Below are 25,668 nucleotides of genomic sequence, written 5' to 3' on the forward strand. Positions count from 1 at the left end.
AGTTTGTTGCCATTTGGTTGGACCTCTAGCTCTATGCTGAATGTTTTGGGTAAGTTCAGGATGTATTAAATATGAGAAATATCGATAAGATACTCGCTAAAAAAAGATACAAATCGATTGAAATGGATAAGAGCTATACAAATATCTGCAAATCGGGAAAAGTCTCTACAAATCGAAGAAAAAATTCATAGTATAAGACTCTTTGATATATAAAATAGATATAACATTGTTAAATATCGATAAGAATATGAAGATACCGGTACCGATATATGTACATAGATAGGTATATGTTTATGGCCAGACGATAGGCGGGAGAGTGTTACTAGCGAAGTAATTTTTGTTTGTTTAGTAAGCACAAAACTGAGAATAAACATAGATAAAAATCGATAAATATGTGAGAAAATCTTACAAATCCGTAAAAACCGTAAAAAGAATAGAATCAGATCGTTTAAAGACAGAAAGTCTTCAGTGCACCATCGATAATTGAGCTTGAACGAATGTATCGATGAATCGAGTGTATCGCAGGAGAAGAGCATGCAATTTTGTTGCGGAAACTTTTCCGTGTCAATACCCGAGAATCGATTCCCGAACAGCTCCTGCTGCTGCTGCTTCAATCCTGCCTCCTAATTCCATTAATTTCTTTGGTTTTAAGTCCTGGGTCCTGGTCTGCTGTGTGTGTGGGATCCGGGACTCAACCTCAGCACACTTTTCGGGGTCGGAAAAGCTGAAAACTTTCTTCCTTTTTTGGTTTTTATTATTTTATTATTATTTTGCTTTGTTCGCTTGTTCGTTCGGTGCTTTATGTATATTTCATACATATGTGCTGGCATCGCGAGGGCTAAAAGTTTTGTCATGGATTTTCGGTGGTCGCCTCATGCGGCACGCCTCAACGTACGGAACGTACGAACGTACGGAACGTACGAGAGTATGCAACACACTTGTGGCTCATGTTGTATTAATATAATCACTTTGGGAATTTTATCCCCAAACGAGGACGAGAATGAGAGAGCTGGAGACAGAATAGAGCAACACAGAGAGTCAGCAACACGGAGCAGAGCATGCTAAATGGATATTAAACTATACCTTTTTGTTTTTTGTTTTTGGAATGGAAAAGGAAAAGGACTGCTGCTGCTACTGCTCCCCATTCGAGTTTATGCTCCGTGTCCGCAGTCCCTGATTATGACAGTTACATGTCGTGTGTGGGTGTGTGGGTGGATGGGTGGTTGGGGGCCTGGTGAGTCAGTGCCCCACTTCCCCGAACAACCACAACACCACCAGCTTCTCCTTCTGCTTCTGTGTCTGCTTCGACTTCCGAGGCATTATCTGCACTTGAAGCTCCATTCCGACCACTCTCCCACTCCCCACTCCTCACTCTCCTCTCCATCTCTTTGTGGCTCAACAAAAGGGTTAAACAGATTTTAATGACCCGCTAACTGGCTGGAAATGAATCGGTTGAGGTTTTTTTGGGGCGATGGGGCGGGAAGCTCGCTTGTCTCGCTTTGACCTCTTAATTGCTGTTCTCATGATTGAATTGAACGATTGAGAGCCGGAAATCGAAAACCATGACATTTGCAGGGATCGTACTATCTGCCACATGGTGTCACACGTGACTGGCAATTTATCATGTGTCCACTCGCTTAGGGGACATTTATTCAGCACACAAGCATAAACAATTCATTGGATGATTCGAACAGGCGTCCAAGACGCGTGTGTGCACATCAAATTGGAATGAAATGGAACTTTTGTATATGCTTTTCCCTCCGGATATATTCCGGATATACATATTATATGTACTCTGTCTCTCTCTCTACTTCTCTTGGGGGGCCTCTTTGTGGGGGCCCCCAATTGTAGGGTATTTCAGAAATTGTATTAACTTTCAAAAGTTTTCTAATCTCACTTTTGCCTTTTCCGGTTTACAGGCGAGCAGAGCTACCCTTCGGTTCGGTTCCCATTCCCTCAGGTTTTTTGTTAGGGGCATCCCTTTTGTTTTTCAGCCTCGTTTTTCCCTTTTTGTCATAATTTTGGGGCATGTTAATTTGCCGGGCTTATGGCTTTTGAGTGGCGTGCCGTGCGCCCAGTGCCTGTGCCGGTGTCGGTGCCATGCGTATCCTTGTCCGACCCTCAAACGTTGCTGCTGCTCGGTCTCTCTCTCTCTCTCGCTCTCTTCCTCCCTTCCTCTCTTCCCTTCCATTATTCCACTTTTGGCTTGGGCAGAAATAACACACGGACACACACATACGGATGGATGGGTGGCCATCAAAAAGTGTAGCATACAGTTTTGCGTCGCTTATGTAATGCTCAAGCATCTGACGGCGTTGTCTGCCCTGCCCCTGTCCCTGTCCCTGTCCGCCGTCTGCCTGCGCCTTGACTTTCATACGTATGCAAAAGTAGAGAGAGAGAGAGAGAAAACGCAGGGAATAGAGGGGTAGAAAGCAAGAGAAAGATTGCGAGAATAAAGGAGAAACAGAGAGAAAAAGAAAAACAAGAAACACAGGAGAATGAAGAGCAGGACGGGGAGGAGGGGGACACACACAGTGTGTGTGTGTGTGTGTGCGAATGGACCTACGGTGCTACGTGCACATACATTAAACGGCCGCCTAATGTCGGCGTCATTAGCCGCGCCACCAACACCGACACCGACAACACCCAGGCCCACAGCCACCCCCATCCACCCTATCCATCCATCCCCACCTACCCCCGCGCCTACACTATCCTTCTTTGTGCTCCTTTCATTTTCCACCTTGCTTCGTTTTGCCAGCCTGCCAGCCTGCCACCCGCCGTGCCCTTCCGTCTGCTCCATGCAGCAGTCCCAGTAGTCGATTTTTGCACTGAGAGAAGTGCAATGGGGTGCTCGCCTGGAAGCTAGATTATTCGAGGGATTCATAACCGATTTAATTGTATGCGTTTTTTTTGTACCCGAATCGACATAAGATTATTCGCGAATTTTGTTGCAATATTCCATAATCCCCCAATATTTCCAACCCTTTTCAGAACCGGCACTGTATACTGCTGGTCAATAGGTTGGACGCACCCATTCTTGCATTAGAATTTGAATTAAAACTTTTTATTTTTAAAGAATTGAAAAAAAGTTGATATGCAAAAACCTTGGGTTATTTAATGAGTCTTGCTTTCCTCCTTCGTATACTTTTCGCGCAAGCCAGATCTGGAAAGATCTGGCAAAGTCCAGATTGACTGGCACTAAACAACTTCACAGCTCGAGCGTTATGAATCGGGGCAATATATTGTTGGAAAATCCATGGGATTGGTCCGAAGAGATCGTTTAACTTTGGCAATACGGCTTCCAACAGTGTTGACTACCTATTACCGTTTATATAATCGATTTACAAACGTAAAAACCCATTATCTATGAAAACTTGATAACCTCCGATTCGTAACCATTTGCCAACCCCAGCACTTCTGTCCACAAACAAATATTTGATCCCATACCCGTTTCAGTATATCTTGTGGAACTATGCACGAAATTTCTCTAAGTGAACGGCTCCTTCGCCCCCCCTCTCAGCGAGAGCGGCGAGAGAGTTGACTTTCGCATTAGGAACAGCCACTGGCACCGCCACACCGTGTGGCACAGTGTGTGTGTTTTCTCTATTGGTAGTTCTCTCGGAGCTCTGCTCCCTTCACTCTGCCTTGAGTTATGGAGCCCAGGAGTCGCCGTCGCCTCGATCCAACGATCAACTTTGATGGCTTTTGATGGCCATAATGGCGGTAATGGATCGCCACTCATCCACTACCGTAATGCTGATGACATCTAGGGAGCCAAGCTGCTGCTGCTGCACTCCACAGCCGCAGCCACACAGCCCCCCCGTGTCGCTGTGCCACAGAACAAGCCACAGGAGGAGGCAGCAGCAGGAGGAGCCGAATGAGGACAACCACACAAGGCAGGCAGGCTGGCAGGCTGGCAGGCAGGCAGCCAGCATCTCTCTCTTGTTTGACTAATGATTTACAAAATATCCTGCTGGGCCTCTCTCTCTCTCTCTCTGCTCCGTCACATGCACAAAAGACTCGAAATGGAGGCTCCCCTTTTGTAGCCTTTTTTCTTTTCTGGGCCGGGCCTCTTTTTATCTGTCGATTTGATGGCAATTACCCCGTAGAAGCAACAGCATCCCACATCCCACATCCACCATTCAGGCATTGAACCGAACCATTCAAGCAGCAGTCACTGACATATCTAATCGGTATGGGTATGGGGTATGGGCCACCAGATCAATGTCAACAGGCCCATCAGGCCGACTCGAACGTCTTCTACTACTCGTACTCGTACTCGTACTCGTAGTCGTTCTCGTGCGAATATACCCGGTCTTCAATTAGAGGTTGGCTGGCTACGAGTGCAATCAAACGCGTGTATCGAGGACGAGGCAGCGCACAGGACGACGACGTGTCTATGGGCCGACATGAATGTCTAACCATGTCTAACGCATTATTTACACAATACGCCCAAGTTAATTGGTGCCAATGGAAGGACCTCAATGAACCCCAATCCAAGCAGCTCCCAATATCCACCCCTTCACCCCTTCACCCCTGCACCCTTCGGTCCTGCCATCCTGCCATGCTGCCCTTCAGTTTGGCAGACGATGTTTGTGTTCTGTTTATAAATGGATACGTTACGAGGATAGTCGGTGGGTTGTCTCCCCATCCACAAGCCGGCGAAAGTGTGCGCAATTAATTATTTGTCATTGGTTTTCTCCCAATTCCCCATCCCACCCCTCCACTCTTCCACTTGTATTCTCTTTCTCTCTCTCTCTCGCTCTGTTGGGCTCTTGACTCACTCTGAATGACGTGCAAACGTCTGGAGTGTCGCGTCACTTGTTTAAGGACTCCATGCACCGGATTTACGTTTGACAGGGAGTGGAGTGGCTTTACGCCAAGATCAGCGATAGGGAATTGCTTGGAGCAGCGGTGGGGCAGGCCTCGAGCATTAAGGTGCCTCGTAATGCACACGACATGCATGTTGTTGTGCGATTCTCTTCGCACATTCTCTGAGCAAGCAAGAGAAATTAGAGTTAGAGCGAATAAATGAACCTAAATTTACCAAGTACTCAATGTGGGACCAGTAATGCTCAAGGCAAGGCTATGGCTATGGGACTCCATCATGTGGCGGGCCTTGGACCAATGTAGTTCCAAAAGGAGAATGGTCTGTGCATATGCCAAAGGCGATATCAGACTTGTTAGAGTTGATCAGGACCAATCGCAGCTGGTCGTGGATGATGTGATCTCGAGGCTGTGTTGTAGTCGTCGAAGGCGTGGTGTGATTTCCAAAGACAAAGATACCAAGATAAGAAGAGATGTAATCAAGGTTTTGTTGCTGTGTAGATGCTGCTTAAGATATGTTTTTCAAGTGTAAATAAGTGAAGAGTATCGCAGGAAAGGATATAGCAAGCTAAGGGTTGCAAAAGGCTGCCTCCAAAAATTTGGAGCAAGCAAAAGGCGACTGCAAGATTGTGTGATGTCTGTATTGTTTATATTTAAAGCATTGTCTAAGAATTTGTTCATTTTCCGCAGCTTTGGTCACACTAAAAGTACAGACATCATCTCACGAATGGCACCCGAATCTCCTCTGCTTAGAGCGAGTTGAATATGAATCGTCAAGAGACCTGCCGTTGCAGTACAGTAAAAGTACAGTACCGCACAGGATGCCGTCATTGGTGACCATTTCCAACTGATAATGGCTGTGCTATACAAGAAAGATCCGCAGGAAAGATGGAGGGAGAGAAGAGACCAAAGCGGCGGCTTGTCATACAGTTTCCACTCAAAATTGACTATTGACAAAGCAAAAATATTTAGACGGTAGGTCGGCGCCTTCTGTTTTGGTGTTTGCTCTTGCCCCGTGCCCCCCGCTCACTCACTCACCCTGTGCCTGTGCCACCCGAAGTTCGTTGTCCTTTCGGAGCCAGAGGAGCACATTCACTCGAAGGCCCTGCCCTGTTCTGCGTCTGTCTGCGGTGCTTGCTTTGCCCATCAGTTTACTGTTGATGGGGCGCTGAAAACGATTTCCGGGCCGCTCATTAACTTGTAGCAGTTCTAAATTGATTTATTTCTCTTCTGGCATTCTGGCATTTGGCATTCTGTTTTCTATTTTGTTTCAAAAACAATCCATTGTATGAGAGCATAACTATATCTGATTCGAATGGTACGTATTTATAGTTATAGATGACAGAAGGAGTCGCTGGACTTGGGCACACTCGAGCAGCACTCCTTGGGTCAAAGCGTGAACGTATCCAAGAGATACCTGTATCGAAAGTGCTCCCAATAGCCACTTGGAAGTGGCTACCCCCTTCAGATAGATATCACTGCCCAAAGATACATATTTTGGATGCTTGCGAGTGCTTGACATACAATGAGAGAGAGAGAGATCCATGAGATATGCCAACCGTTGCAATAGATGCTTAATGCAGGCCAAAGATACACTCCTCCGTTGATACTGATAAATACTTGAAGATCTCCTGGTATCCTTGCGGGCACCATTCGCTGTACAAATTTATCCATAAGCGAAAGGGATCTACCCTCATCCTTCTGGAGGGAACTGTGGGTGGCCTTTGATTGTTAATTGGAAAGTCGAGTCCAGTGTCCCCCAATTAGAGAATTTTGTCGACCAAATGCACACACACACACAGAAGATAACTCTGAGTATCCGGGTATCCGTGAGTGCGAGAAGTATCTTGGTTCTGGGTATTTACTTTTAGCCATGTTTTGGCTTTGATTTGCAATTAAATGAACGCACAATTTTTGAGAGGACAGGCCCCAACCTCTCTGCGGATGTCGGGGGATGTCGCTGGGGATGTAATTTGATGCGCTTAACCTTTTTCGCATTGGTCGCCATGGAAATTGCTTAATTTTCTGCCTCAAGAGGAAAGCAGAAGGCGGCGTAGAAGTAAAAATAAATTAAGAATAACAAAAGAAACCGAGGAATAGCCGCGGCAGTGGCAGTGGCATGGGCATGGGCATGGGCAGTGGCAGTGGCAGAAACATCACTTCATCAAAACAATAAACAAAATGCGTAATCTAGGGGCGAGAGAGCCGAATAAATGAACTACCGAGTACACGAGTATGCGATACCAAATATATCTGTCCATCAGACTGTATCTGCCAGTTTGTGTATCTTCTAGCCCCTCTGTATCTGTGTATCTCTGTATCTGTGTGCATCGGATATAGACTAAGCAAAAAGGTAATTGAATTTGAATTTTCTATTCGACTTTTGGGACTCTGGGAAATCATTTCTGTAAACGAAGGAAGACTGGAGCAATCGGCTACATATTTGATTGGATGGAAGGGAAAGCCAGGGGGAACTATCCGGTGAAGCATCAAGGGGGAGAGATCACAAAGATCATCCTCGTAAAGTAAAATATTAAGAACATATCATATATACAGGAATATTTGAATACTAAACTATGTAAGGAATAGAATACTAGTCATCGGTGAAGGCTTCCACAATGGCTGTCAAAACGTGAACATATCTGAAGCGATCAGGGGGTTATTAGGGTTATTAGGGAACAGCTAGGCGTTAAACGAAATTAACATCGAATCTGTGACAGTAAAATCCTATAATTTTGGAATATCCCCTGCCATATCCAGTCATCATTTAAATCTCAAATATTTTTTGTAATTGCAAAGAAACAAAAAAAAGTGACTGTTCGGTTGTGGGAACTTTTAACAGCGAGTAACGGGCCTACAAACAGAGAACTAACAGTGGAAAAACGAGAGGTCCAACGGTCGGAAAGAAGGGGACTACAAGTGGGGCAAGCGAGGGCTCAGCGGGTCTCCCCAGTGGAAAAGACGAGTATTATGGTGTATCTCTGCAATAAGTTGAGGCTAGTTTCGGAGGGGATTGCAGTTACTTGTGTATTTCGAGTATTAAAAAAAAGAAACGGCTAATATCTACATAAATATCGCAAGACTTGGAAATGATATACATATCTATACAGGCCAGAGGGCGGTCGGGAATGGGAATCATGAAATGCCATCAGTAGATGGTTTGCGTTTGGATAATTGAAGGTCAACTTTTCCACCTGTGGACCCACAAAATGGGCCCAAATGCCTGTGTTGTGCAGATACAATGATCCTGATTCTGCTGGCATTATGGCATCAAGATAATACCCCGGATTCAGACTCTCTCTCTCGCAGATGCCACGGCAACACCAGCACTAGCGCAGGCAGAGGCAGAGGCCCCCCTTTGTGTAATTAACGCACATTAATATTTCAGCATTAAGCAACCTTCGATGCTTTGTTTGCCTTTGACAGCCCGGCCCCCCCGCCAGCCATTCCCCATGCCCCAGCCCCCCGCTACCAGCCCCTCGATTACCAGCTAAAATACTGCTAGATAAATATTTGCCATAAAAATAATTCTCGTTGCTGGTTTTTGGTTTTTGGTTTTGTTTTTTTGTTTTTTTTGTGGCGCTTGAAATGCTCATAGACCTCAAATGCGCATTCCTTTCGATTTAATTGTTTATAAACAAATAATAGACAGCTAATAAATAAATCAAATTAATTTCGATTTACCTCCCACTCCCACACTCTCCCTCTCTCCCTCTCTCTCTCTCTCTCTTTCTCAATTAAGGGAGTTGGAAGGAGAGAATCGATTTCCCAGGGGGATCAGAGAGATGCGAAAAACACTCGTCCCTGGGATCGATACATCCGCCGGTACCATTGTTGCACATTGGTGTACGGATGGATGGGCGTACGGATGGATGGATGGGTGAATGGATGGATGTATGGTGTGTATGGTGTGTATGGGATGCCTCTGGGAGGAAGGGGGTCGTGCATTAGAAAACAGCATTTTCAATGATGCCGATGGCCTCGCATTCAGTGTAAATAAATCAACAGAGCACAAAAAATTCGAGAAAAAATACGTGAAACTTCTTAATACCCTTCGAGTTATATATATCGTTATATATTCTATAGATCTTCCCAGGAAAAAGTTTTTAGTACCAGCTGGAATCGACAGCAATGGCATCTCTTATGAAAATACACCGTACATACTGCTCTGGTAGATCTCCCTCCTCTCCGGCAGATCGCTTATGAATGAAGAGCACCAATCGAATCAATTTCAGTTGGGAATACTCTTCCGTCTTCAAAGTGTATAATCGAGCGAATTGTATGCGAAAATAAATCATTATGTAATTACGATGCGCAATGCGGGGCCACACACACACGCGCACGCAGATACACAAAGAAATTAACTAACTAAACAAAATGTCCGCACGTGTAACGGGGAAATGTGTTTACGATTCAGCACTCGTCCCGTCCCGTCCCGTTCCGAATCGCTCTGCGGCGTCCCGTCTCCCTATGCCACTATGCCACTCAGCGGGTGCGTGGGTGGTGGCAGTGGCTACTGTTGCTGCTGCTCCTGCCGCCTGGAATGCTGCTGCCATTCAAATGACAGACTATAAATAGCTCAAAGAGCGACTGCAGCCAAATTCCCAGAAAAGAGATACGCATACACAGGAGGGGGGAACAGACAGACCTAGACCGAGACTGAGACCGAGACCCAGAGCCAGACCAAAGCGACACCACAGCGGGACACCGTTGATGGGGAGCCAAAGCCAGAGCTGGAGCCAGGAATTAGATGCGCAATCAGCGACCAGGAGCCAGGAGCCAGGGACCAGGAGCCAGGAGCCAGGAGTTAACATTGAAATGTCAAAGTTGCATCCTGCATCGATTGATTCCACTCGCCAGAGGATACCCACAACAGACCACCGGACCTTCAGCTCGGTTCATCTGAGGTTCAAGTTCAAGAATCAAGTCTAATCGAAACGAAACGATATGGCTTCAACGATATTCCCTCACATGGGAAATTCGATTTATTTGCTGACAAGAATTTAGTTCATTTCAATTTTTGGGACATCTTTTGCTTTACCGCAAACTTTTCTGGCATCACTGTCTTCTTGGGCTGCTCGGTCTTCTTCGTCGTTGTCTCTGCCTGCTCTGCCACTCTGCCGCTTACACGTGGAAATCCTTTTCGAGTGTCGCGGCAGCAGTTCGGATCATTGCCAAAACGTATTCGATATCGGTCTTGGCGTTCTGGACGCACTTGCTGAACTCGACCAAAATGGCCCATGTCTCGCCCAACTCCCTTTCGAGGCTGAGCACCTGATCCGACTCGTATATCAGGCGTCTACGGATTGTGTCCATAAGGGCCCCGCGTATCTCCGGACATAGCCAGACTCTGATCGGTGACGAGGCCGGTGAGCCCGAAACTGGTAGCTTCCCGTCTTGGCATTGCTTGAACTGGTCCTCAAGCACTTGACAAATCGACTTCTTTATCCGGACGGCCTCATTGAAGCTCTCAAAATGATCGTTGCCCGAACCACTCATTGTGCAGCTAAATGTCCTGGACTGCAATTAAAACCATTAACAAATTTCGACAATGCAAAGCACAAAATGTGAAACCTTTTTTTTTTTTTTTTATTGTTACAAAATATCTGTTGTTTTGAGCTCCTAGTGTAGGTTACTTCAACTGAGGATTTTGAATGCCCTATGCCCAACGAAACGAACGAACGTCGGAGCAACGGGCTACTATGTTGACTGGAAAACACCAGTACTAGGCTTTCAAATGGGGATCTACGCTCAATTGCTCAATTGCTCAATTGTCATCGGTCCCGGGGAGTGCTCTAATTGCTGCTGGGAGGTGGAAATAGAAATGGGTCGAGGTCACCTCAGGAGGAGGTTCCGTGGGAACTGGGGCCAATGATTATTTGATTAAATGACAGCAACTAAGCTGATTACGTATACGTAATGCAATCCATCCTCCCACCTCCACATGGTGTGCTACCTGCTACCTGCCACCTGCTGCCTGCTGCCTGCTGCTACCATCCTCTTGTAGACGCACACGAGCTCTCGGATGCACTCAACGACACGGCTAATCAAAGTGGTTTGGGTGTGTCTGTGTGCGTGTGACCGTGTGACCGTGTGTCCATGTGTCCGTGTGTTTGGGGCCACACGGGGATTCTGGAAAGGTAGAGGTGCCATCAGGCAGAACGGTGGCAGGTTCCATACACAGTTTGGCTTCTCGATTGCGAAATTGTTCGGGTCGGATGTCGTAATGGCGTCACTGGTGTCCATTCAGGTGAAGGCTGACGCTGACCATACCGCTCCGTCCCGTCCATCTGTCTCCTTTCCTTTCAAGAAATGTGCATTTGTCTCTCTCTCTCTCTCTCTGTCGCTCCCAGTCTCCACTATCTGTCACTCTGTTAATTAGTGCAATCGGAGGACCAGGTCGTAAATGCTCTGCACTTTATAGATTGCTCTAATTTATGATATTGACACATTACCGATTGGGGCTTTTGGGAGCAGGCAACGTGGTCGTGTTCGTGTTCGTGGTCGCTTATTTTTATTACAAATTTCGATGGAAATAGAAATTGCGTACATTTTGCGATGAGTTCCACATACGATCCACACGGAAAATATGTTTTGCTGTTACTTTTTAGCATTAGGAATTATTTTTAGTTGGTGATATATCAATATTATCAGCATCCACATGAGACCCACTTACAGTCCACACACCAACTATGCATTACTGTTCGTTCGATGACTATATATTCTTTTTTGGGTTAAATACGTATATTTGAATAGCATCCACATGGGATCCACATGGAGTCCACAAAATAAAATAATTCCTTGTTACAGAGAAGCGCTTCTTTTCCAATATTTGACGCTAATTGGACAATTTTCTTTGGCCCCACAACCCCTTCCACAGCTGTATTGAGCGTATTTTCTCGAGGTTTTTCCCTAAGCTTCCTAATTGGATACCTTTCCCCCGCCGCGACCCTCACCGCCCCAAACACTCAGTTCTCAGTAGCAACGAACCAGTGGGCCCCACAGAAAGCCAAGGGCCCCCGTAATATGTCCCAACAATGCGCTCTATTGACGTGAAACTGCATTACGAATCCCGTTCAAGGGCCACAGGAGCACACAGCCAGAGGGAGAGAGAGAGAGATAAAGAGAACACCGAGATGACACAGAGAAACGAGAACTAATGACGTTGGCAGTAAAGCTTACAAATTGAGTAAACAGAAATATTTTATTTGCATATTCACAAATAGAGGGTGGGACAGTGGGTGGGGCAGTGGGAGGGGAATTCCCTAGGGCATTCTTAGAATTCACTTGATGGCATTACCCCTCGCATGGTTATCCACTTAAAATTGGAGGACAGGACTATACGATGGAGTGGCTGGCTTGAGCCTGAGCTAAAGCCAAGAAGAGCTGACTGAATGGCTGGCTGAATGACTGAATGCTGACTGAATGATGACTGAATGAATGGGGAATGAAATCAAAATGCAAGTGAGTGTCTTTCAGTGTTCGCTTGTGTGCCCTCGTGTGTCCGTTCCCGACACACACTGCCACTCCCTCTCTCTGTTTGCAATTAATGCGCTTAAAAAGTATTAAAATGTAATTATGCTCGCGGCTTACAACTAAAGCTGCAGCCCGGGGCACGAGACCCGGGACAAAAGAATGCAGAATCTATAGAGTGGCGCCCAGAGGCCATCAGGCGAAAAAATGAAAGAAAGAAAAACAGCAGAACGGAACGGAACGGAACGGAAAAATGGAAAACAAACTTGTTGTGAATGCAGTAGTCACTGATAGGAAAATGGAGCCGTCGTGCACGGAATTACAACTTTTCGATGAAAAGTTTGTTTGATGGAAAAAGAAACTTGGCTGCGCCTCCTCCTGTCTCTGATTCTTTTGGCATTTCCATCAGTGTTGGTCCGTCTATCTGTGGGTCTGTCCATTTCATCCCCCATCCACCGCACATCCATCTACCCCCCTCGGAACGACTTTTTGGGCCTGGAGCCGAAACGAGATGAACTCTTCCCGCCAGCACAAGTGAGAGAAAAGTTTTCGGGCTTCTGTCTCTGACAATTGCCCTGCCACTTGGCTGCTCCAATTTGTAACTTGATCGCTGCCTCTTTGTTCTATATGATATTCCCCATATTATGTTGTTCTCTGATTCTGTCTCTAACTCTGGCTCCGGCACTGGCACTGGCACTGGCACTGGCACTGGAAGGGCTTTCGCTTCGGATACTAAAAAACTTAAAGGACCACACAGCCTTTTCCCTTAGATTTTACGACTTACATTACAACCGAGTACTTACGATGGGTACTTACTTCAGGTCAGCACTGGACTCTTTTTATACGTTTTTCCGTGGGCTCCCTGGGTTGGATGTGGATCAACCCACATACGATCCACACCCATAATGTGTTTCAACAGTTACTTTGTAGTACAAAGGAACATTGTTAGTTACTAAAGTATACATTTTCATACAGTCCACACACGAAATATGTGTTGCCATTGCTTTTTAACATAAGAAACAAATTTGTAATTAACAAAATATGCATTTTATTAGAATCCAAATAAATATTATATTGCAACCACCAGCAAAATTATCCCAAGATCCCATTTTATCATGAAAATAAACCCATTTCTTATACTGCTGTGCCCCTCCTTCCACCTACATACACACACACATACATGCACACTTAAATACATGTGTGTATTTCTAGGGAAAGCAAAGGGAAAGCGAAAGTAAATCCATTCAATTAAAAGCTCATCAAATACAAATTGTCCACACGGCAATCGATAAAACGGCTGTTGGAACCACTCAAATAGGCTCACAGGCGTCTTAGTTCCCATGTCCTTCTACCATGCCAATTGTCCTACGAAACATAACCGTACATTTTACGAGCTCAACGAAATTATCGAGAAATTAGTATAAATGCTGCTCTGTTGCAAAGGAAAAGCCAAAGGAATTCCAGGGTTCTGTTCTGGGGTTGGGCTTGGGGTTCCACTGAGGACCTGTCTTCGGTGTTCGGTTATATTCTCCTTTGACAAATCAAAGTCCATGCTTTTGAATATTTGTATACTCTTCTGGAGAGACCGAAACGATTAGGAAGAAAGGGATTTCTGGATCGAGAGGGCATTGCTGTGAAAGAATTTTGATGCTGTTTGGATGTGCTTTTTATGTGCTGCAACTTGTTGCTTGGATTCCTCTTGTTCCCTTGGATTCCCCTGGTGCTCCTTTGAACTCTAGTAAATGGTTGCTTGTGGGGTTCTCTGCCCCTCTTCCCTATGGCCTTTTCGATACAATTTCGAACCGCAGTTAGGAAACGTCAAAGTTCGTTGGATTCCATCCTCTACTCGGCTTTCTCTACACTTTCACTGTCACATATTTAATATGCACAATTTCTCCCAAGGATAACAACACCAACAGCAACAAAGGTGCGGGTGTGGCATTCCAGTTTTCAGCAATGCGTTCCGCCCCTTGATGATGTATTGTTTTGATTTGGGGATTCGAAGTTTCTTTTTTTGTTCATGGGCTGCCTGCTAAAAATAAACCACCGCCATCGCCCGTCGCCTACGTGCCACATTGACGTTGGGGCAGGGCACTCCTCCTGCCTCCTGCCTGCTGCCTGCTGCCTGCTGCCTCCTACCTCATGCCACCTACCTCCTGCCTCATGCCACATGCTGCCAACAGCTGTAAGCCATATGACAGCGGGGCCCCAAACCCGAGAGGCTCCGAGAGGCTCGGAGAGGGCCGGAGAGCCCCGGAGAGCACACGGACACGCGGGGCCGGAGTTCCGTTCCCGAACGATCTGCTGTCGAATGTTGTTTCAGTCTTTTTGTTGTTGTTGTTGTTGTTGGACCTTTCTCTTCTTTGTTTTATTTCTTTCTTTCGTTTTTTTTCATCGTCGGGTTTCCTTTGGTTTCGTTTAACTTCTTTTGACAGTTGCTGACAGTTTGTTTGAAGGATGCCCCAAGACTCACTCCCACGCCCATCATTCAGTTTTGATTTGGCTGCGTCCTACCTCCAGGAGCCAGGCCCCGCACCGGCCCCATTCCGGGTGCAGGGGGAGGAACGAATCTCTTCCTTTTCCATGCTCCATGCGTTTCGTTGTCCCTTTGTTGACGGATGGTGCGTGCCTAAGCGAGTTTCTTGCTTTGGTGGGGACTTTGCAAATTCCCACGCATCGCACGTATCCCCCTGCCCTACCCTACCCTCACCCCCACCCACACCGTATCGCCCGCATATCTGACGAGGTCACATGTATCTATCACCTGCAAATGTATCTGTATCTGCATAATTTGAGTGCTTGTGCATGTGTGTCTGTGTGTGTCAGCCCAAAAAGAGGTGGCGGTGGGAAAACACTTGAAAAACATAACCGATTGAAACGGTTATCAGTGATATTCCCAAGGGATCTCTCTTTGTCTACATTCTGGACAAAGTAGTATCCACTGGAAGAACATAGCCAATTGAAACGGTTATCGGTGCTATAATCGTTGGATCATTACTCCATATACATATGTCCCCATGAATTGAAAATATAATAAAACGGATTTCTATCTTAAGAATAGTCTTGATTTAGGGGGTACGCTGGGGGGAGGCGCGACTGGGCCCAAATCATAAATCATAAGCTGACATTTATACTGACTGAGTAGAGGGTTTTATGTAAAGTAGAGCTGCGGCCCTTGTCGCGGCTCACAGCCCTCCCGCTCGTTTCAACTTGAATGTGAGGTTATGGATAACCGTAGCCTGATGATGATGGGACTGATGATGATGTAAGAGAGACTCTGAGGAATAATCTTTCATCATGAATCATCTGTTTTATTCAGAAATATTTGAAATAATATCGGTACTGTGAGACTCTAGGAAATTGCCATGGAAAGGCCCATTTGTATCCCCTCTCGAGTTATTCGAATCGTTTAGTGGACAAGTGTCGTCATGAGATCGGAGATCGCCAAGTTGCGCTTCGAAATTAATATTAATTGAATCCACAAAAGTCTTTGATGGACGGACATCCTTAAGACACATCCTTAAGGTCGTGTGACCCACTTCTGCGGGTAGCATTCTGCCGTCGAATTTTGTGGGAAATTCAGACCGCTGTTGCATGCCACAGGCCAGGAGTGACCCCCTTTGACCCACATCAACTACGGGATAGGATGGGATATGTGTTATATATAAATTTTGAAATTGCTTAGAGAGAGATAGAGCGAGAGGGAGCGGAGAGGATGGGGATGGGGATGAGAGCGAGAATCAACTAAATGCTGTTTCCTGTTGATGTGCATCACTCCTGCTTCTGCCTTCTGCCTCCTGCCCCCGCTGCTGCTCCCTTTCCTGTCCTTCTACATTTTGATGGAATTTCATAAAATGTCACACACATACACATGCAAATACACCTACACACAAATACATATACGTAGGTATATAACTATTTATTGTGTGTGTGTGCTTTGCTTTAATTAAATGAAAAATATTCATTTAGCATCGGAAAAAGTATGCAAAACTCTGCAAAAATTCCCGCTCTGAAGGCTGCATCCACACAAAATGGAGGTAGAAAGAGACAGGTAGAGAAAGAGAGAAAGAGGGTGGAGAAATTGCATTCTGTTAAATGATTTGGGCAAACGAGTTTGTATATTTTCATTGCATTTCCATGTCATTTCATCCGAGTTTCAGTTTTCAGCAGTGCAAAGCTGAGAGGAGATCCTGATTTCCACTCGACCATGCCCCTTCCCATCCCCATCCCCATTCCCATACCACAGACCACACGACAGTCCCTCTATCTTTTTGTGGCTGTCCTGCTGTATCCCTAGCGAATGTTTGTGCATACAATGAAAAAGGACTTTGTTTATCGCACGGCAATTACTTCTGGTCTGGCCTTCGGCCGCTGCCTCCCTGCCTCCCTGCCGCCCTGCTCTGCCGCCTCCCTTGTGGATATGTCCTGGACTTTGGTTTTGGATTACATTTCGCATCGTCCCACACTGCCGTCCCGCCCTCTGATTGATGTAATTGAGTGAGCGTTTGATTGATTGACTGACGAATGGCTGGACGGAGCGAGACCGGGCGGAGAGAGACACAGTGCATGCAATGCCATCCCATGCCATCAAATGTTGATGGATGCCAAAAAACAAGGTCAAGTTGTGCGGCCCTTGCCACGCAGCTACCCCTCCCCTCCCCGCCCCCCACCAGCCAACCCTATCCCCGAAGGGACTCCAGCCAGAGTCTCCTCTACTCAATATTTCATTTGTGCAATCAGTGCTCGGGAATGGGAACGGGAATGGGAACGGGAATGGGAATGGGAACGGGAACGCAATCCACGCATCTTTTCTCTTTCCCACTCTGGGGCTTGGACGCTCATCAAATATTTAAATGCCAATTTCACAAATATTGTATGGACTAGCAAATTCAATTTCGTAAATGTAATGGCCAGCAGCAGCAGCAGGAAGAATAACCACATCATCGATAAAGCAAGTAGGAAATTATATACAAAACAGACCCCCATCGGCATTGGGCGGAAAAATGCAGCATATTCTTCCAGACGACACTCGATTCGCTGTTGAATGTTCCCCTAGGCGAAAGGATTTCGATAATATATCGAAAAGATGTATGTAGTTTTAATTGGGTTTTACAATTGGGTTTACAAAATTTAGGAAGATAATTTCTTGGATTGTAGCTGCTCTGCTCTTTTTTCTCTCTTCCAGTGGTGCTTAGCAGTCATGGGTGCCAGTCACTCGTGAACGTGGGAAAAAACATGCCACTGGAAGCACTGTAGAAATCCAGAAGTCCAGAATACTGCCCTCCTAAACACGCCCCTTGACTCTCGCCATATGGAAGTTCGACTGTGGATGCTTGTAGCATATCGTACATCACTCAAGCGTCGTGTTTGTAGGCACAACAAGCCCTCAACTTTAAAGATGTCTCCCACAACACTCTCGTAACCAACAAACGTCCTATTGCAAGGAGGAAACTATAGGGGTTTCTTTTGTTTTCCAAGCCAATTCAGAGCCAGCCTGGATATCATACATACATATTTGAAGGCGCCCCAAAGGGGGGAGGGAATGCTCCACGTTTTTCCCCACAAAGTTTCGCTTTCCAACGTTGATCTTACTTTTCTTCTTTTCTTGTGTTAATTTCTTTTGGGATTTTGTGGCTGCATTTTGTGGCTCTTTCCATGGCAACTCTAGCCTAGAGGGGGGATTATTATCGCGGGAAAAAGAGAATGCAAGATGGGAGCCAGCACTGAAGGGAAAACCACGAATAGTAAGCCCTTTCATGGCTTTATTCCATAGTGATTCTTGGCCCAATCTCAACTGCTAAGCCACGCTGGGTGAGAGAGAAAAGTGCTTAGCTGAGGGGAGAGGGAACATCTATGAATATTTGCATCTGTCTGTCGTCAGTTTAGTTGCAGTTGCCGTTTCCCTTGGCAAATCGCAACTGACTTTCCAGTCGCTTGTGTTGCATGCCACAGCCAAATGGCTGGCAATTGCTGGTGAAGTGTGTGTCGCGTGCAGGAGTTTCCACAAATTGAAAGCTGTCTGTAAGTAGAATATGTGTATCTTCAGGATATTCAAAGCGAGTGGCGCTCCTTATAGGACATGCAACCGGAGAAGGCAGGCCGCAACTTTTATGGCCGCAAAGTATGCAATAATAAATTGAGCAATTGTCGCTGGAGGCGACACAGGCGGGTTAACGGGGGGGTGGCCGGATGGAAGGGGGCTGGCTGGCAGGCTGGCAGGCTGGCAGGCCGGATGGCTGGTGGTGGCATGTGTGGCAGGCCGCTGGAGTGGCTGCCACTTGGCGCGCACGTAATGAGCATATTTGTAGCACACTTCTGGGCCGTACGTGAGGCAGTGTATCTCCACCACCGATGTCTGTCTGCGTGTGTGTGTGTGTGTGTGTGTGTGTGTGTGTGCGTGTCCTTTGAGGGAAAGTTCATGCAAGTTATTTTTACTTTCTACCTTTCTCCACCTCCCTCTATCCGCCCCACCACCCCCACTTGAGCCGAATTTCTGGTCGATTCATCGCATATACCCAGATACACAGGTGTTGAGGCGTGGCAGCAGGAGCAGCAGCACGGCAAACGGAGGGGACCAGCCTTCAAGAGCTTCCTACAGGAGGAGCAGCATCTCGAAATGCAGCTCCCGTTCACCCGCCAGCCCTCCCACTTCTGGATGTAACATAATTATTATTGCAGCTTAAATAAGCAGGGAAGCTCTCAATAAATCTGCGTAGTAGAAGGCATCCCTCTCCGTGAGCCGGGTGCCGGGTGCCCTTGGGCTTTCTGCATTTAATGGGCGTCACAGGAGCCCAGCAGCAGCAGCAGCAGCAGCGGCAGCAGCAGCAGCGGCAGCAGCTGGTCTCCAAAACTAGGGCGAATCGAAACCCAACACTGCCCTGAGTTATGGGCCATTGTCCTGGGTCCAGGGTCCTGGGTCCTGGGTGCTTGGGCCCATAGGCAGAGAATGTAATCCAAGACGAGTGCATTTGCACTCCTCCTGCCTTCCAGCCAGCTCGAAAATATTGAAAGTTCAAAAGCGCAAAGAGCGTAAATTCATTAAACGCTCGCTGGAACCTGGTATGTATTTTTGGAGAGCTGTGGCTCTCTGGCTCTCTGGACTTGCGCCACGCCCCCCCCGGCGCCCCCGGCTAACGAGCTTCAAGCTTTAACAATGGGCGAAAATTTTGCAGCTCATTGAATTTGAAGTCATGTGTAACATGACAGCACAGAAGGTCCTCCGAAACCAACGAAAAAGAAAGGAAATCAGAGGACGCCAAATGGGGCACACGGGCACACGGGCACACGGGGCACGAGAGTAATCAGTCAGCTATACTCGTGTACGAAAGGCAGAAAGTCCATTGGTGGAGAGCACCAGCTGCGGGCATAAATGTCACACAAAGGACTCGACGCCTCCTGGAGAGCGTCGCGTCGCGTCGACTCGCATAGCGTCGCGTCGCGTCTGCTGTCGAAAATATAAATAAAGAGAAGCCCCAAACGAAAAGGAATCAGTGGGAGGGGCCGCTGCCACAAAGAGAAATCAGTGGGCATGGCCGCCAACAAATTGAAAAGCCAACAATGCAAAAGAAAATTCGAGCCACTTGACTTCTCGCCACAGGCACAGCCACCGCCACCGCCACCGACACCGACACCGTCAACGCCACAAGCCCTGCAGCCCCATAGCCACCAGCCACCAGCCACCAGCCCCATTGTTGGTGACTCCCACACACACAGAGAAAAAACCCCGTCAAAGTCAGGTGCACGAGGCCATGGCCGTGGGTGCAGTGCAAAGAAGCCCCCAAAGTGATACCCAAAAAGTGCTACCCGAAATCCCAAAGAAATCGAAATCGCAGCGAACCTGTGGCCATGGCCCTGACACTGCCACACTGCCACACTGCCACACTGTCGCTGTCGCTGACGCTGACGCCATGTGCTAATTCCATTAGGCGCCAACGTCAAAAACCGTTGTCCAAGACATCGGATGTTTCGTGGCTTCCGGCTTGAACGATTTCGAATTTCAGCGTGTTTCAGCCCCAAACGTTGTGTCAGTCAACCAGCTGTGGTCGAACCAACAGATTGCCTGCCCCAACAGCCAAAGTCTGTGCCTCAATCTGCTGAGATCTGCCTGTGCCTCCTGTGCATCCTGTGCCATTAATGTGTGCGCCTGTGCGCCTCAAATTTTGTTCCAGTGCCTGTGGCTGCTTTGAAGATCTTAAAAGCATTTTGCGTTGCGTGTAAGGCGTTTTTTTTTAATTGTGATTTTTTATTGTTGTTTTTAAATATTGATCATAGCCGGTGCCAAAGACTTGAGGATTTTGAATGTCCTTTTGTTTGAGTGAAAAAAGTGTACATAATCGACACATCACCGGTTCATAAGCGATAACAAATCTATTTAAATGCTATCATTTTGAATGTCCTGTCGATGAGTGATCATAGAATATCCATGACCGATTCATGACCGCTTCGTAAACCATTCATAACCGCTTCGTTTTGAATGTCCTGTCATAGGAGTGATCATAGAATATCCATAACCCATTCATAACCGCTTCGTAACCGATAACAAATCTATTTAAATGCTATAATTTTGAATGTCCTGGTGATGAGTGATCATAGAATATCCATAACCCATTCATAATCGAATCTTAACCGATACCAAATCTATTTTAAGTCGGGAACTTGTGATGTCCGGCTTATAACCGATACAAAATCTATTCAAGAAGCACGAATTTTGTGTGTCCTGTTGACGAACATAACCGATTCATAGCCGATACCAGTATCATCTATTCTTTTGAATTCTGAAAGAATATATGAAGGACCACGACCAAAAGAACAAAAAATTGGAAAAAACCCCTCTCCCCCTCGGATTTCCCATGGGAATTGGTTCTGGAATGTCATAGCAGGCTCGGACCCATTGATTACTGAATCCATGGCTATTGATGCACTCAGATCGCTTGGTGAATGTCCATCTCTGCCACGGAGCAATCGATTCCTTCGTTAATTTAAGAACTATGAATACTTCGTTTGAAGCCATTTTAATTGCTATTCTCGAACGAGTTTCGGACTACCAAAATACACTCGAAAACAAAAAGACCAAGAGCTGGGAAGCCGCACAGAAATGAAAATAAAAACAGAGACACGCAAATGGAAGATGGAAAAGGGCGAAATGGTGGAGACATTCGACCACGAAACGAAGGCCACATTCGATTCAAAATTGGAAATTGTTCGACAATGCACTTGACCTGTGTGTGTGTGTGTGTGTGTGTGCCACACAATTGTGGCACAGGGGAAAGAGGAGCAGAAGGAAGTGGGAGCTGGAAATTCGTTTCAATTTCTTGACCAACAATTATCGAAGACCACTCTGGGCTGCCGTGGCCCCCCTCTATGTCTGTCTGTCTGTTTGTCTTCTGGGTTGTTTGTGTGGCATGCCACACAGCCGGATTGTTTTTGTGCTGACCATCAGGTTTTGTACGTCTGTCTAATGGCTGTCTTTCTCTCCATTTTCTAATTGCAGCTAAAACGGATTACATAACCAGTAAACGGAAAAGCGGAAGGCAGGAAGCCAGGAAGGCAGTGCGGCACGCGTGGCACGTTGCAGGTTGCACGTTGCACGGTGGAGCTGCAGGTGGAGGAAATCCCTAAGAATTAGTTCAATTACCCCAACAATTCCACTCGCTTCGGGGGCATGGACTGCAGCTGGAGACTATGTGATCCGATCTTCTACAATAAATGCAATTGTAAATAAACCCAAAAGCCATAAAATACCACAATAAGAACCAATCGAAGACACCGATACACACAGGAAGTGCGACCGATCGCAGCAATCGAAATACAATCGATAACATGCCCCAGACGTAAGCCCCCCGAGAAGAACAAACAACCAGAGATCGGATATAGGTTATAGGACAGATATAGCAAGATCGCGTAGGTCGCTGAGATCGCAGAGATATATGCGTGGCCCCCGCAGCTGGCATAGGCAAAGGCAAAGGCAAAGCCCCCCCTCCGCTGCTGTGAGCTGTGAGTAAATATGACCAAGAAGTACGAGTTCGATTGGATCATCCCGGTGCCGCCGGAGTTGACCACTGGCTGTGTCTTCGACCGTTGGTTCGAGAACGAGAAGGAGACCAAGGAGAATGACTTTGAGCGAGATGCCCTCTTCAAGGTCGATGAATATGGGTTCTTTTTGTACTGGAAGAGCGAGGGTCGGGTAAGTGGGTCCCCCATAGGCTTCGTACACCTCCTCTACCTCTACACCACTATTCCACTAATCCACTAATTGCTTTTCGTTTATCCCCACTACCAAACAGGATGGCGATGTCATCGAGCTGTGCCAAGTGAGCGACATTCGTGCGGGCGGCACTCCCAGGGTGAGTATTCCCTGAGAATCCCATTCAAAAAAGGTCAATTTGCGGGCTGAAATGCATTTCGAATCATGAATGAGGTGCTACTATAATACAGCCATCCAAAATTATCAAATTCCAGTGACATGTCCATATGTCCATGCCTATACGCATGAAAATCCACCCTTAACGGCTAAGCTACGCTGCGAGAGAGCAGTCTATGCCTGCAGCTACGATCTATCATTCTTTTATATATCGAATAGTAAAGAACGTGACCTTTCCCTTATGGGCACAATTATACAGCGAATTGAATTGGGAGAGAATTTAATATCAAATCGAGAGTCACACAGAAAAAGAAACAAATGGGAGATAGTACTTTTACCACTGATTAATAGTTGATTTTGCCAGAGGCTACTAATATTGGGCTAAGCTGGGCACGCCGGCAGTAGTCCAACAAGAAAAAAAAAACAAAGTATTGAAACTGAGTAGAGCAGCGATGTACCCCGTCATGCACACGACATGTAACATATGTGTTTCATTTTGCATTCTCGAATAACAAATCCCTGAGAAACGGGAGCTTTTGAGAGCAAGAAAGTGCTGTGATCTGCAGTTAAAACAAAAAAGAGAATGGAAAACAGAACGTGGTAGCATGATCATAGATCATAGACTATTAGATCATAATTTATCTGTATCATGGCTCGTTGCATGCTAAAGGAGTACGAGAAGAGAAGGAAGGAGCAAGGAGAAAGGAGAAAGGAGAAAGGAGCAAGAAGCACACCTAACAAATAAAAGCGAATCAAGTGTCTTTCAGGGGAAATCATTCAGGGATATCTATCTACGAGTATCTTCCGCCTGCAGCATTTTCTCTGCTGTCAAGCAGGCATGCCCTCTGGGTTTTTTCCCTCATTTGTTCCAATTTCTATTCCCATCCCTAATCTATGCAAAACTTTTGACTGAGTTGCAGTTTCCTCTTCCTTCCTCCTGTTTCCTGTCTCCTGTCTCCTCATTGATGCCGCCTTCCCCATACACAAAGCCATAAAACTGTCCATGTGTTCGAATATATAGATGTATACGAGGGTATATGCATGGTACATATGTATGCATGTGGCAGAGTGTCTGTGGCAGTGTGACTGTCACTTTTGCTCTCAATTGTTTTGCAGCCGGAGCCATTTTGGGATCAAAGTCGTCCTTGTCGTCGACTTGAAGGCATTTCGTTTCCAATGCGCTGGATTTATTGTCACCCGGTGACCGGCCACGCCCCAGTTGCTGCTCCCCCCACCCCTCCCCCGTCCCGACACCCCCGGCATGACATATTGCAACAAAAGTGTTTGTGGAGCGGACAGGACAGATAGAGTGATGTATTTGTATTTGTCTGTGGACATCGGGGTCTCCTAAATGAAATTTATGACCGAACGAGCACACAGATAGAAGGAGAGAGAAGGAAAAAAATAGAGAGAGGCAGCAGCAGCGGCAACAAATGAACCTATAGATCTATATATAGGGGAGGGGGGCGCAGGGGTATCCGGGGGCAGGTGCTGTTGCTAACTAATTTAGATTTGCCGCCTGGCTTCCATGCCCCGTGCACCTATGCCCCCTCATGTGTACCCCCGATGACACACATTTTAATGGGTCACACACACACACACACACACACACACACACACAGGCAGGGAAAAAGTGAAAGTGAGACTGAAACTGAGGCATCCATCCATTCATCCAGGACAAACACGCCCTGGCCTCTGACCAATCTTCCAAGGCACAAGCCTCCTGCACGTCACACGAGGTGGTGGTGGAGGAGGAGGAGGAGTCGCCACAGCAATTGGGTTACCAGTGCAGCACCCCGACCTCCGACCCCAGACCCCCGACCCTGTGTGGGCGGTACAGGTGTTCCATTGATTTGGTGCACAGGTGTGTGGCCGTGCCTGTGCCTCCTGCTGCCACAAACTTGACTTCATTTTTATTGGAAACCACTCCTAAACACAATTTCGAGCTTGAAATATTCCAAATGCTTCCTCTTGAAGGTGGAATACCCTTGCATTTTGAGTGGGAGAATGATGAGAAATAATCCTAATATTCGACGAAATATCCAACTGAATCTAAAATCCTCCCTCGAGAGCATCTGGGCATAAGTATCCTTAGAATGCATCTGCAGCATGCCAGAGAAAATCCCCGCCGAACGGCCTGCAACAGCATTCATTCATAGTTTTCAACGGAATTCGATTTAAACATTGGTGCAAAACATATTTCAAGTGAAAATGAGAAATATTTATGGTACTGCAATTGAATGGAACTTAATCTGCTGAAAATGTCCCCCAAAGAAGCCGAATAGAGTGGCTCAGTGTTTCTGTAATTGTATATTTCCATTGAAAACTATCCTATCAAACGATGCTTTGGTGCTAACAGTTCTTGTGTAAAATGAATATAATGGATATATTAAAGGGTTTCACCTTTTAATATTTAATGTCGAATATTGCGACAGAATATTACATGAAAGCCAGATGCTGTACCGAAATGAGGCGTTTAAATATGCAAATAGTGCAAATACCTCTTTATTTCCATTCCATGAAGTTGATTTGCTTGAAGATTGTAGATGCTATAGATCCAGATAAGCAGAAAGGCAATAGTCTTTACTGCTCAGCCACACAGGAAAGGAGATATCCCTAATTATCTGGCATTTATTATTGAATGATGCTTCTCAGGGAAAGATAACCAGTCGGAATGTTTCCCGTCGAGTCACACGTGCCTCAACACCCAAGATAACCCGATACTCAGTTGCTGGAGCAAAAAACGAAGCAACAAATAGATACAACTAATAAAGATAGCTTGAAACTTTGCACCTCTAAAGAGGACACGAAAATAATCTCATTTCGTATGTTTTATTTGTGGAATAATCAACCGGAAAGTGCGAATATATTCCCCAGGCTGTGAAGAGCTCCTCAACAGAGTATCTGTGTCTCAGTAATGCCTTCACTAATCCATGAATGCAATATCTATGTATCTGTTCCTTGTTGTGGTATCCTTTGTGGGTTGAAGGAAGCGGTTTTCCTGGAGG

General features: G+C 46.3%; 2 protein-coding genes across 7 annotated transcripts in view; one reads left to right on the forward strand and one right to left on the reverse strand.

Annotated features, from left to right (window-relative positions):
• Positions 1-25,668, forward strand: part of norpA (no receptor potential A) — a 50,665-nt gene that overhangs the window by 11,461 nt on the left and 13,536 nt on the right. For 3 of the 5 annotated variants that reach the window (XM_033384686.1, XM_015185606.2, XM_033384685.1), the window contains exons 2-4: positions 3-49; positions 21,791-22,483; positions 22,584-22,643. In XM_033384686.1, coding sequence (XP_033240577.1) covers positions 22,304-22,483; positions 22,584-22,643 — 240 coding nt within the window. In that variant the 5' untranslated portion in view covers positions 3-49; positions 21,791-22,303. Of the gene's footprint in view, positions 1-2; positions 50-20,319; positions 20,514-21,790; positions 22,484-22,583; positions 22,644-25,668 lie in introns of those variants that run through there. The other 2 variants (XM_033384687.1, XM_001355359.4) reach the window with 2 other exon arrangements.
• Positions 9,776-10,523, reverse strand: LOC6902040 (uncharacterized). Of its 2 annotated transcripts, none has more exons than XM_002133538.3 (2): positions 10,402-10,523; positions 9,776-10,347 (listed from the first exon to the last, which is right to left on the reverse strand). In XM_002133538.3, exon 2 carries the CDS (start codon positions 10,324-10,326, stop codon positions 9,952-9,954), a length of 375 nt encoding a protein of 124 aa, XP_002133574.2. In that variant the 5' UTR covers positions 10,327-10,347; positions 10,402-10,523; the 3' UTR covers positions 9,776-9,951. The 2 variants fall into 2 exon arrangements, with proteins under 2 accessions (XP_002133574.2, XP_033240579.1); XM_033384688.1 differs by having other exon boundaries at positions 9,776-10,349; positions 10,405-10,501.

The sequence above is a fragment of the Drosophila pseudoobscura genome, chromosome X (genome assembly GCF_009870125.1).
Source record: "Drosophila pseudoobscura strain MV-25-SWS-2005 chromosome X, UCI_Dpse_MV25, whole genome shotgun sequence".
NCBI lineage: Eukaryota > Metazoa > Arthropoda > Insecta > Diptera > Drosophilidae > Drosophila > Drosophila pseudoobscura.

Coding starts and splice junctions, on each gene's coding strand:
- LOC6902040 (XM_002133538.3), bottom strand. CDS start 10,326: ATGAGTGGTTCGGGCAACGATCATTTTGAGAGCTTCAATGAGGCCGTC.